Here is a 13,009-nt window from a genome sequence, read left to right as displayed (position 1 = left end):
TCACTTGTGGGTTGCCCATGTCCCAGTAGATGGTCCCATACACATGCACATACAGGTAGCATTGATTGGATTCAAATGGGATACATAATGCATGTATGCATGCATGCATACATACATTCATACATTCATTCATTCATACATACATACATATACAATGAAGACATGAAATTGAGAGGAAGATATGCTATATGGGGCAAAAGGGGACTTGAAGGGGCCTGGATATGATCAAGATATAGTCTATACAGCAGTAGCTCTCAACCTTCCTATCACACGACCTTTTAATACAGTTCCTCATGCTGTGATGACCCCCCCTCAACCATAGAATTATTTCCTTGCTACTTCATAACTAATTTTGACTCTGTTTTGAATTGTAACGCTAAGTATCTGATATGCAACCCTGAAGGGGGTGTAAGCCACAGGTTGAGAACCAAAGACAGACAGGAACTAACATAGAGCATAGAAAGATCTTTCAGGCGGGGTTCATAGCTCAATGAGGATGTCCTAGTCATGCCAAGGACCTGAATTCAGTTCCCAGTACCCACATCATGTGTAACTCCAGCTCCAGGATTTCAGATACCATCTCTTCTGGCCTCTGACAGCAGTGTTGTTATGTGTGCATGATGCAGACAGACAGACAGACAGACAGACACACACACACACACACACACACACAGGAGTACGTAGTTAAAAATAAAATCTTTACCAAAAAAAAATTTAAGAAATCTTTCCCATCACAAGACCAGGAATATATTCTCCTGGAATTTATTTGGTTGTACTAGTGCATCAAAAGTTCAAGACACTCCCCCCCACCCCCGTCTGCCCTGCTTTCCCCCCTCCCTCCCTCCTCCCTTTCTTTCTTTTCTGGATTGCACTGGCTTTTTTCCATCCCCTCAGTCATAAACTCTAAAGGAAATAAAAAATGAACAATACTTAGGCTCATTTCCTGTTTATTGTTAAAGCGATTTCCACAAGTGTTTAATTACATGCATCGAGGGAAAACAAGGTAGAGAGAAGCTTTGAATATCTGAGCATCTGGAAGGCAAATGAGGTTATGTGGATATTGGTCACTGTGCATTAGGACTGCCACCCAGTGTCTGGACAGACTATGAATGTGTGGGGCCCAGGCCGAAGACCGGGGCGCAGGAGTGTATCCGTCTCTTGAGCAGAGTGGATGGCTTCTGGATGCCCGTGGCTTCTGACCTTGGCATAGCTTGTGGTTTCTGACAGATCTGCTTAAAAGCCCAGCTGCTTCCTGTTTGTGCTGACAGACTCTGTGCCTCTCTCCTGTGCAGGCCTGAGGACCGCTGGGCCTTTGCAGGCATTATGGGTGGTGGTGACAGTGCATGGCTGGGTGTTGACTGGTCTGGATGGGTCCTGACTCCTACCCAAGAGATGCCAAATTCATCCTTTCTCTGAATGTGTGTTAGGAAAGGTGGGGTGCCACCAAAGTCAACCCTAACAACTCCAGCTCCTCACTCTTCATTTTGGGCATGTTACTTGGTCTCTCGGAGCTTCCAACCAAGCCCTGTGCACTGGCATGTCTGGGTGCAGCCTGGGGAGGCCGCAGCCAGCAGAGGGCCTACTGTTGGGGGCTGTCTAAATAAGGTGCTGGGGGAGAGCACAGGCTATGCCAGCCACATCACCTTGACCCCGAATCCTCCATCTGGTACCTTGCAGAAGTTTTGACTTCTTTCCTTTTTTTTCCTAAAGATTTATTTATTTATTATATGTAAGTACCCTGTAGCTGTCTTCAGACACTCCAGAAGAGGGCATCAGATCTCATGACAGATGGTTGTGAACCACCAGGTGGTTGCTGGGATTTGAACTCAGGACCTCCGGAAGAGCAGGCAGTGCTCCTAACCACTGAGCATTCTCTGTGCTTTTGTTCACAAGTCCTTTGGCCTCGGTCTGAATGGCACCCGCCAGGCACGGCCTGCTTGAGCAGAAGGGCTGACCCATCACTCTGTGCATCTTTGGTGACGGAGAAGTAAATGCTTGCCAGGTCAGTGGCCCTTTCCAGGCTGGCCCCACGGCAAGGAGGAAGCCCAGGCTCTCCTAGCCTCCGGGTCGTGCAGTGGATGAGCAGAAGGCTGCTGTGCCAGGTGGCTTGTTTGTGGCCTTGTTGTTCCCCAGTTAGTCTTTCTATAAGTTTGGTATATAGTAGGTACTCAGGAAATGTTTGCTGAGTGGCACAACTCATTTTAGGCCCGCATTTTTTCTGCTGAGGGATGGGTGGGACGAGAGGAGGCTCTATAAGATACACAGTTTCCACATTTCAGTAGGCTCCACCCAAGCTGGAACAGCCAGGGCCTCCTGTAGAAGCCAGAGGTGGCTTCATATGCAGGCTCCATAGTAAAGCTTTTGAACCAGGACTTCTGGGCATGTGTTTAGGTTCTATTTCATCTGTGTGCTCCAAACTAAAGATGTCAGGAGGGGAAGGGTGTGACCCAGGTCTCCACCTCGGGCTGTGGTGTGCACTTGAGTATGTGACCACTCCAAGTAGGGAGGCAGTTAAGAAAGACTGTCTTGGGGGAGCCAGGGTTTGGTAAAGTAGCCACCACCAGTAGCCAGTGTGACAGGAGTTGAGGGCCACAGGTAGTACCCGCTGATTGTGTTGCTTGAGATTTGGGGATGGAGGCAGGGTGAGAAGGGTGGTGTAGCCATCGCTGAGAGGCTCTGTAACCAGTACAAGTGGCCAGGACAGTTAAAAGGCCCATTTGGGGTAGGGAATGAGGTGTCCCACGGTTGCCACCAACAGTGGAGGGCTGGGCTGACCACTGACCCTCAGGGCAGGTCGCTCTCCTTCCTCATGCAGGCATTCCCAAGATAAGTGCCAGGAGGTGCCAGGAACACAAGAGGCTTTCTAGCTGCTCCACTGCAGTGTCTCCAATTCCAGGTCCCATGTGACGACCATCCGTGCTGACCATCTCCTGGAATCCAGGGAACAATTTAGTTTCCCTTTCACCTCCATAAAGGTCTTCAGGTAGCCTGGGTGCAGCGCTCTATCAGGAGGGGGGCCATGTGCAACGAAGCTGGAAGGACACAGCCCCCCCCCCCAGCCTTTGCCAGGTGCCAGGGTTTGGGCGGATGAGGGCGGCCAGGGGCCCATGGTGGGGCAGGGGGAGGGAATGAGAGCAACAAAAGGACTTGACCATGAGGACTGAGGGGCCTGGTTTGCACTGTATCTGCTCCTACCTGGGGGGACACTGGGCATGACGTGGCCACAGTAGGGGTGGGCATTCTGGAGAGAGGACATAGTTGGCTTTGTTAATGGGTACACGGGTAGTTACTGCCAAAAGCCACTCGGGAGTTGTAGGCAGGACGTAAGGTGAACCTGAGAACACTTTTCTGATTTTTTTTCTGGTTTTTGAGAAGATTTAAAAAAATGAAACCTGAAGCCCTTCAGTGGGTTAACTTGATATGTCAACTTAACTGGGCAGGGCTGAGCCCCCAAATACTTGTTGTGGTGTGGTAGGGCAATGACTGTGCTGTCCTGGAGGATATTAATTAGCATCAGGATCTGGAACTAGAGAAGAGCAGGTCCTCACCTCTGTTGCTCTCTTCTTTCAGTAGAGTGATGAGGGTGGAAAGCAAAATTGGAGGGAGGGAGGGAGGGCAAAGGACTACTGGACCTGGGACAGGCAACCCACACAGCGCTCCTGGCTCAGGCCTTCAGACTGGCTACACCGATGCCCAGGGTCTCAGGTTTGAATACTGCCGCCTTTCCTGTTTGCTAATTTGCATATGACACCCTGTATCACTTCTTGGCCACCATAACTTTTGAGCTGATTCGAGTAATTCCTTCTTAGCGTGTCTCCATAGGTATCCTTGTTTGCTTTGTTTTCCTGGAGACAGTGAGTGTTGCTAGGGTCATTCTGCAGGACCGAGGACGACCCATGGTCCAACGGAAGGGGAAGAGAGCTTCTCCCGGATACAGCTGGGCTGCAGGGCTTGTGAACTGCAGAGGCAGTAGATCCCGACCCTGACCTTCCACCAGACACAGCAAGTCCACCTGCCACACTCCACAAAACGCGAGTGACTGCCACCGGTGATCCCTTCTGCCTTGTGGACCCATGTGGTAGCCATAGCTTCTCCCTGAGTTCCAAGCCTGTGTTCAGATGTGTGGTGCCCTCTCATCAAGCTGTGGCACCAGGCCTGGCTTGCCGGCTCACACATCTTCAGCCTTCGGTGAGCCTCATGTGTTTTCTGAAACAGCACATTTACAACATCAGGCTGGGCTGGAGACCAGGAACCCCAGGAGTCCATTCTGAGATCCCCCCATGTTCCTCCAAGTGCTAATATCCATTAATTTGAGAGATACAAGTTTCTATGTGTATCTGACAGCTGGCAGCAAGCCATCTGAGGCACAGGCAAGGCCTCTGCGTGAGGGGGTGACTCCCCGGCCAGTGGGATGCCATGTGGTCTGGCCACACAAGGGCTCCTCTCTAAGAGGCTGAGGAGCATCAGGGAGGCTCCCAATAGCTTCTGCCTTGGAGGCCTCCTCTCCTGGGCCTTGCTTTCTCCTCCTGCTGCCATAAAGAAGAGTGGGGGCTGCTCAGCAGACAGCCTGTTCATCCCTGAGGAAGGCCTTGTCTCTGATGACCCCGCAGGCACAGTGCAGAGACGTGAGCGCTCGTACCCAGAGGGGGTGGGGGATGCTTTCTTTCCATTGTGTTCTGTTGAGGGGAGTGATGTTGCTTGTGAAGCCCCCACCCCACCCCCACCCTCTTCAATGCTTCCACACAACACCTAGTCCAGTCTCCAACAAGTTACACTCCACAGCCTGTTCAAGCATATCTGTGTTCTCCCCAGGCCTGCGGGGGGGTGGGGGGGTGGATGGGTGGGGGGGTGGGAAGGTTGGTCTCCCTCACACAGAGGTGTTAAGCACTGAGAGGAGCAGTTTAATCACAGGGGTAGAGGGTAGGGGGTGGGGAGGGGTTGGCAACACTGGTTAGTATTACAGTTGCTGAAGAGAACCCTTCTAAAATACCCACCCACATAGAGAAATGTATATATTTAATATTTATATATATATATATAGATAGATAGAGAACTTCTTTAGATGTTCTATTAAGGCGAAGCACAAGCACGTGGACTCCTCTCCTGGAGGACCTGTCCCATCTCTCACAGAGTCCCTTGAGCTCCATGACCCAGCTTGGTGTCCCATGCCTGTGGCTGGAGGAGCTGGCAGCAGGGTGTGTTGGTTCCGCAGGCACTGGCACAGGCTTATCGACCCACCACACACCCCTCTAGCCCTGGCCTGGCCCCGTGTGGGTGACAATGGCCCATGCTTTCCAGAGCCCGCAGGGAGCTGGCCATGCTCCTCTCTCCCCACACGTCAGGCCAAAGGTCACAGTAGTCCTGCTCCCGCTCCCCACATGGTGGGTACAGTGTGTCCCGGCCCAGGTAGACCCCACTGGGGTGGCTCAGGAGGGAATCCTCTAGGTGTCCTGGGAAATAGAGGCAGAGGGTAGGTGAAGGCTTTCTGAAGCAGTGTTTCCCCACAGGCATGGCAGACCCACCAAGGGGTCTCTGCTGGGTCTAGGCCTTCCACGGGGGCGGTACAGGCTGGATGGCTTTGCCAGAGGCAGGTGTCATGGGTTTCTCACGGCAGCCTGGAGGCCCGTGGAGCCTCCTTTTGGCTCCTGCTGTGAAGGGAAGGCACATTCCCCTCCCACTTGGCTCCCACTGTCCCCACGCAGGACAGCTGGCTTGTTATTTGTAGGGCCGCAGGAACCGAGACACTTTGGAACGCAGAAGTTTGATAAAGGACCGGGGGAACATCTCCTTGGACTCCTGGGCTGTGTATTTGAAGTAGTTTTGTGGGTGTGCCAGCACGTCAAAGAGGGCCTTGATCAGCTTCTTGTCCTGTAAGACACGGGGACACTGTGGGACAGAGCGCTGGCAGGGGACCTGGTTCCTACCTAAACCAAATGGCAGCTCCAGGAAGGACCAAGAGCTTGAGGGCAGCCGGCCAGCCTTGTGCCTGTCAAACCATCACCGCACACTAGCGTCATCTGGTGGAATAGAAGGCACGGTGATAGCTGAACAGGGGTGCGCCAGGGGTGCGTGGCCCCTGTTTCTGTTCTCCCTAGGGTGAGAGAGCTACTGCCATCCAGAAGATGAGCCGGTGTCCACTACATCCAAGCCAATCCCCGGCACTGGCTTCATTCAGTGAGAGCCAGATCCTCTGAGCCTTGGGATAGTAGTGTCTCTGTGTGACAGTCACAGTTTGCCCTCTCTGACATGGTGTCCTGCTTCTCAGGGCAGTGGGTAGGATGCAGAGGAAAAAGTCCAAACCCTATGGCAGTGGGTAGACTCCGCTCATTTTTAGACACTATCCATTGAGCCACCCACATTTCACAGATGGAGAGTGAGACCAAGGACCAAGCCCAAGTACCTCACTAGGTCCTGGTCCCCATCTCCCAGTCGGCTTGTCTCAAACCTCATGGACTGAAGGGGGGGACATACAGTCTAGGTCCAATCCTATGTAAGAGCCCTTTGTCCAACACCCTTACCCCCAGCCACCCATCCCTTCTCCAGGGGTTAGGAGTCAGGGCAAGGGCAGGGATGGCCCCAACCATCCTCCCAGAACTACAAATAACTCACTTTCAAAATCTCTTGATGGTTCTCCGAGGCATATAAGCGCCCATCACGCACGATGTCTTCTATTAGCTGCTGGTAGTCCTCTGGGAGCCGGCCAGCAGGGAGAGGGAAGGTGGAGGGGGCTTGAGACCTTACACCTCCCTCCTCTGCCCTCCCCAGCTCCCTGGACCCGCCTTGGACAGCTGGTGGTGGCTGGATGTAGTTGTGTCTCTTGGCCTTTGCTCTGGGGTCCCCTCCACCTGCTTTGTCCTCCTGGTGGCTTTGCTGCCCCTATTTTACCTTGCAAACCCTAGTGGGGCAGGACCTTCTGTGAAGCCCACAGACAGTACCCACGGCCCCCTCCTCTCTCCTGTACCCTTAGACCCCTTGGGTCTCCGCATTGCCTAGCCCTCACTTCTGTCTCTGGGTTTGTGCTGTGTCAGAGGCAGGGATGCGCAACTCATTTCTGAGTCCCCAAGCCAGGCCTTGGCTGGCACAGAGAGGGCGGTGACAAGATGGTGGTGCCTTACCATCATAGGTGACATAGGGCACTTGAAACCCTTTCCCACTGTTGGCTTCGTTGGATTTGAACTGGATCCAGAGTTTGCGGGAACGGGAGGTAAAGGCGATGGGCCGCTCATAGGTCTGGCACGTCTCATAGGTGGTGACTGACGTGGGCGAGGCTGTAGGGATGCAGGCCTTTGCAACACTGCCCCAGGCCTACAGCTCACTGCCTTAGGCCGCTCACCTCCCCCACCTCATCAGCCTCCTGCATCAGAACACCCAGCTCCTTTGGTCCTCTCTGGCTCTGCCCTTGGCCTGTTGCCCCAACCTTCTGAGGCCTGTTTCCACTTCCTGCCCGTGAAGCCTCCCTGCTGCCTCTTGCATCCAGCCTTATCCCTGTTACTCTGTTGAACTCCCCTTTACGGTCTCTCTGTCTCTCCCCCAGGCTCATGGCTCCTTCTCCATGCCAGGGACAAGGAGACCAGCTCAGGCAGGTATAGGAGATGAGTCAGCATGGACCAAAAGCCACCAGAAACTCAGGTTTAGAAAGTCGTCTCACCTGGGGCTGAGTGACAAGGGTAAACTTGGAGCTGCCTCCCTGACCCTCACAAGGGCGTTGCCTGTGGGTAGTCCATGGGCTACTGATGAGAGTGGATGTAGGAGGGGGTCCAAGGCTAGGCTCTGACCAGCTGGGCAGGGCCCTCATTCCTTCTGGCTGTAACCCTCCATCTGTACACTGTGGCTTTCTGGCCTGTCAGCCAACCAATAAGTAATATATGCACGAGGCCACAGAGCCACACAAGAACTTTGGCTGAGCCACCTCCTTTGCTTGCCACCTGTCTTCCTACGCACAGATAGATGGTCTAGCTCTAGACCAACTATGTAGTTTTGTGCCTATTTGGGTCTCTAGCCTTCTCCCTTAATATTATGGCTCACAGTTCACTCCTATGGGTGCCCACCACCCAGTGAAGTAAAGTCTCTGGTCAGGATGCTGAGGATAGGGCCAGGACCGTGCAGGCATTCAGTTCCTTCCTGGGTTTGTCATCATCGTGGCCTGCACCCTTCTCCACCCCTGCTGAAGGCTGGCTCTCTGTTTATCCCACCCTATCCTTCCCTCACCTGACAGGGTGCATAGCTAGGGCTCCAGGAAGGGCCAGCCCAGGCGTCTATGTGTGTCTGGATGGCCCTTGGTTCCTGCAAGCCTCTGAGGGAACACTGCAGCTGGCTAGACACTGGAAGAGACTGGCTGATAAGTTGAGACCACAATTGACTAGATCCAGATTCCTATCTCAGGGTAGCCCTAAGCCTTCATGACCTTTCTCTAGAGTTCTGTATGGTTCAGCTCTTACACCTGGCTCAGGTGAACTTCTATTCTACCTCATGGGGACTTCGGAGTCACCCACTTTCTGAGCACATGAGCTGTCTTGCTCTTACTGTCCCAGCCCCAGCCCTGGAACATACCACTCTTTCTCATGACCAGGACGTCACCACACTCATCCTCGATGGGTAGGAAGATCTCCGGGACGACGATGAGGATCCTGCGCTTTGGGGGAGGCGCGATGTGCCACACACACTCTGCGTTGGCTGGGTAGTCACCAGGGTAGTTGGGGGACTCGATGTAGCCTGTGTAGTCACCAAGTTCGCCGCCGCAGTGCTGGTCTGTGGGTACCATGGCCAAGGGACTTTGTCAGGCTGGCTGCATGGGTGTGCTAGCCCTCAAAGACATTAGAGGTGCAGGGCGGGGCCGGCAGGTACTCCTGTGCCAGCTATTGAGGCCTCGTGCTAACTCACAGCGGGCCCTGTCTGGACTGCTGTTGTGGAACTAGAGGGCAGGAAGGAACTCGGCTGATACCACTGGGTTCCCTGACACCTGGTTGCTTGCCCAGATTCCTCCTCCTCCTCCTCCTCTTCTTCTTCTTTTTTTTTTTTTTTTTTTGGTTTTTTGAGACAGGGTTTCTCCGTGTAGCTTTGGCTGTCTGGAACTCACTCTGTAGACCAGGCTGGCCTCAACTCAGAAATCTGCCTGCCTCTGCCTCCCAAGTGCTGGGATTAAAGGTGTGCACCACCACTGCCCAGCACCCAGCTTCTTTTTATGAGCTAGATGGTGCCTAGCTTTTTTGTTTGTTGTTTGTTGTTTTGGGCTTTTTGGTCTCTCTGTGTAGCCCTGGCTGTCCTGGAACTCCCTCTGTAGACCAAGCTGGTCTTGAAGTCATAGAGATCCCCCTGTCCCTGCTGGGATTAAAGCCGTGTGCCACCACTGCCCGGCTGGTTCCTAGTTTTAAACTTACAGTTTTAGCTCTTCAAAGGGAACTGAATGTAGATAGTAACTGCTGGTAAATTTCCTGTGCACTTTCACTTTCAAGTTTCTGAGACCTGGGGATGGTGGTTCATGCCTTTAAACCAAGCACAGGCCAAGGCAGGAGGCAAAGGCAGGTGGCTCTTTATGAGTTCTTGGTCAGCCTACACCGTGAAACTCTATCTAAAATAAATAAGTTTCTGAGGAACAGGTCTGCCTCCAGTATTCTAGAATCTTCTCTCACATCTGGCTTCCACAACTTCACTCATTAAAACATACATATTATTTATTTATTTTTTTTTTAGGTTTTTCGAGACAGGGTTTCTCTGTATAGCCCTGGCTGTCCTGGCACTCACTTTGTAGACCAGGCTGGCCTCGAACTCAGAAATCCGCCTGCCTCTGCCTCCCGAGTGCTGGGATTAAAGGCGTGCGCCACCATGCCCGGCTAACATACATATTTTTTAAAATTTATTTTTAAAAAAGTTTTTTCAGTTGAATATAATATTTAATTAATCTTTTAAAACGATGTGGCTGAGGATCCCTCCTCATTTGTATGCTACAAGGGGTAACTTGGCAAAGTTGGGGACAGCCCTGGACAAAGGGTTGACCCAATTGTCAACCTTGTAAAGGCTTCTAGGAGGCTCTAGATCTGGCCAGCATTCAGGAAGGAAGTGTGAAACTCGGAGAAACAGCTTAGCATGCCTGCCGGTGCACACCATTAGCCTCAGCACTCAGGAGGCAGAGGCAGGTGGATCTTTGTGAGTTCAAGGCCAGCCTGGTCTACATAGCTAGTTCTAGGCCAGCCAGGGCTACATAGAAGGATCCTGCATAGAGAGACTCTCAAAAGAAAAAAGAAATAACAGAAGTAGAAAAACACCTCTTAGAAGTTGAGTAAAAGCCCTAATTTAGTATCCTGCTAAGCCAAGAGCTGGGGGTTTATAGGAAGGGACAAGCTGTCTGCATTATGGTTTTTTGGTTTTTTTTTTTGAACCCAAGTCTCTCAGATACCCACAAGGCCTTTCTGTTTCTCCTCCAGTCCTTCCACACTGGCCCATTCTCAGGTCCCCGTTTTCCCTTGCTTTCTGGCGTTTATACAATGCCAGGTGATGGCTTAGGTCGTGATGGCTTCTATAGCTGAAGGTGGGCATTTGGAGGCTGCCTCATAGCCTGCCACCTGCAGGCACAGAGCCTGCTTTCTATCCCTGGGTACCTAGAAACTAGAGCAGGGTCTGGCCTGGGCTAAGGCTCAGGTCATGCCAAGCATGTATGTAGCCACACAGCCTTGTTGCTTTAACTTCTTGTAGTCCAAGATGTCCCAAGAGAGGGGACCCTGCCACACCAATTGGATGTCTAGTAAGAGCGGTCTGTAATCTCTGAACCCCATCTTCCTGATCTCTATGTGGTCCCTTCCTTTTATGTCCCCAGCACCGAGCAGGTAGGTATGTAATCATGTTTACTGTACAGTGGGCAGAGCATGGGCTGTCCCACCTTGCCAGGGCTCAGTGGTCTCCTTTCAGAACGTGTGGTCAGGTCTTACTTACCCCCTCCCCCATTGCCCAGCGTTCCCATCTTCTGTGGGAGTGACACTTACTCTTGCAATGTGTGACGTTGGTGGAACCATCAAAATCGGTGCTGGTGTTGCCCGGACAGGAGATGCAATGGTTCTGGCCAAACTCGGGCTGATAGGTGCCCACGGGACAGCGGATACACCGGTGGGTGGTGGTATTGTAGTGGTGTCCGGGAGAGCAATGTACTGTAGGGGAATACGTGGGTGGGGTGCTGGTGGGCGAGGGCAGGAGATCCCCTGTGCTCTCAAGACCCTCCTCACCAAAAGACCTCTCTGATTTGTCTCACCATCATGGGGTAAGTAAGCCTAAGCTATATGCCTCATAGTGAGGGTGAGGAAGGATGCTGATTACATCGAGGATGTGTGGGGCTCCAGCCATATAGTGACCACAGTAAGGACCAAATGTACTTGAGGGGTACAGTGGGCGTGACTGGAGGTGAGTGGAGGGCTACACCTGACACCTCTACCAAAGTGAATGGGCAGTGGAGCAAAAAATGGGGCTTGAGAATTCTGTTTCTGGAACTGAGTGGGAGGTGACACAGGGTAGTCCGTGTGTCAGGGGACCCTCTGCCCGTGGTATTGATGGTCCAACCTTGACCGGCAGCACACAGGGTCACAGAGGGCCAGCAGGGAAGAGGATGGGGAGGGGAGGGTCAGAGAGTGAGTGAAGAGGGCATGGTCTGGGTGCATTGGAGAGAGAAAGCCTGGTATTTCTGCTTTGGTGGGGCCCCTTTGCCACTGCCTGTCTATATATCCTCCCCATATCTCATCATCCTCTCTTCCTCCTCTTTCTTTCTCCCAGTAGCCCATCTACTCCCTTGAGGTGCTGGTATCCCCCGCTTTTGACACTTCCGGTGCTCAGCAGGCTCAGAGTCTAGCTGCTGTCTCTTTCTGGTGTCTGACACGGTATACTGGTAATTCCATGCCCACTGCTGGAGTCTCTAGACCCCTCCTCTGACTTTAGGGTTGGCCTTGCGAAGCAGAAAATGATGTGGTGGTGGTGGGGGAATGTATCCCTGAGTAGCTGGCCCCTCACCTTTGGCCTCGCAGTCCTGGAAAGAGGCGGTACCCGTGTGTTTGGTGAGCAGCCCGCCTCCACAGGGGAAGCAGCCGGTTCGCCCAGGCTCGGGCTGGTATGTGCCCACAGGGCAGGCCTGGCAAGGCTTGAACCCATCCGCTGAGAAGTAGCCTGGAGAGCACTGGCCTGGAAGTCAGAAGTCACGGCTCAGGTAGGGGAGAGGTGCTGCAGTGGCTACTAAGATTTGAGAGGTTGGCCCTGCCCTTCCTGGTAAAGGTACCCTGGGCAACTTAGGTTGGAGTTTGCAGGCCCTGGGTCTTGAGGCTGACAGTTGTCTACTGTATGGCTTTGCCAGATTGCCCTCCCATCTCTCAGCAGCAGCAATGGCTGGGGCTAAGTAAGGAGCAAGGGGGCCTCACTGTCAAGCTGGGGTACAGAGGAGGAGGTGTTTACACCCCAGCTTCCCAGGGGCAGGTCTCAGGTGCTCACAGAAGGAATAGCCTAGGGTTCTAGGCTGATGCCGTCTGATCTGTCAGCTGGACAGGCCAGAATAGGGGGAGGAGGGAAGGGAGGGTCTTTGAGAACCAAGGGCCTGGCTGGGACAAAAAGGGACCCAAGGAAAGCCACCCTGAGCTCAACACCTCCACAGAAATGTGGGCGCAGATGTTCCAATATGGAGTGGGTGTAATGTCCTCTTGACCCAGTCTCTGAGATTCTTAGCCTCCATCCAAGTGGAGACTGTCCCCTCCCATGGCTACCCTGTGCTTTCTGGCTGCCATTGTCCTAGGAATCCCATTCCTGGGGACCAGAGGATCAGGGAGTAGCTGGCACCCACAGGGCCTCTGGTTGGTCTCTGGGTGGGTTCTCGTGTGCCTTGGAGAAGGCTTGGAGGTCTCTGCTCTTCACCCACCCTCATGGACACTATCCCTTTCCAGGGTTGAGCCCTTGGTGTGCGTTCTCTAGAGTGAGCCCAGTATGGCCCAGTGGGAGAGTCCAGTGGGGAACTCTGATTCATGTTGCTCAAGGGGCTGAGTGGGCT

At 53.0% G+C, this 13,009-nt stretch overlaps 1 protein-coding gene across 2 annotated transcripts in view; it reads right to left on the bottom strand.

Moving 5' to 3' along the window:
* Positions 1 to 4,890: 4,890 nt before the first annotated feature.
* Scube1 (signal peptide, CUB domain and EGF like domain containing 1) overlaps positions 4,891 to 13,009 on the bottom strand; it is a 119,559-nt gene continuing 111,440 nt past the window's right edge. For both annotated transcript variants that reach the window (XM_021183319.2, XM_021183320.3), the window contains 6 exons: positions 11,989 to 12,156; positions 10,977 to 11,138; positions 8,551 to 8,748; positions 7,116 to 7,268; positions 6,610 to 6,689; positions 4,891 to 5,868 (listed from right to left, as the gene is read on the bottom strand). In XM_021183319.2, coding sequence (XP_021038978.1) covers positions 5,716 to 5,868; positions 6,610 to 6,689; positions 7,116 to 7,268; positions 8,551 to 8,748; positions 10,977 to 11,138; positions 11,989 to 12,156 — 914 coding nt within the window. In that variant the 3' untranslated portion in view covers positions 4,891 to 5,715. The remainder of the gene's footprint in view (positions 5,869 to 6,609; positions 6,690 to 7,115; positions 7,269 to 8,550; positions 8,749 to 10,976; positions 11,139 to 11,988; positions 12,157 to 13,009) is intronic.

This window comes from Mus caroli, unplaced genomic scaffold (genome assembly GCF_978045245.1).
Source record: "Mus caroli unplaced genomic scaffold, Mus_caroli_1 scaffold_16, whole genome shotgun sequence".
In the NCBI taxonomy this organism is placed as follows: Eukaryota; Metazoa; Chordata; class Mammalia; order Rodentia; family Muridae; genus Mus; species Mus caroli.
This window is presented reverse-complemented; position numbering and strand designations above follow the sequence as displayed.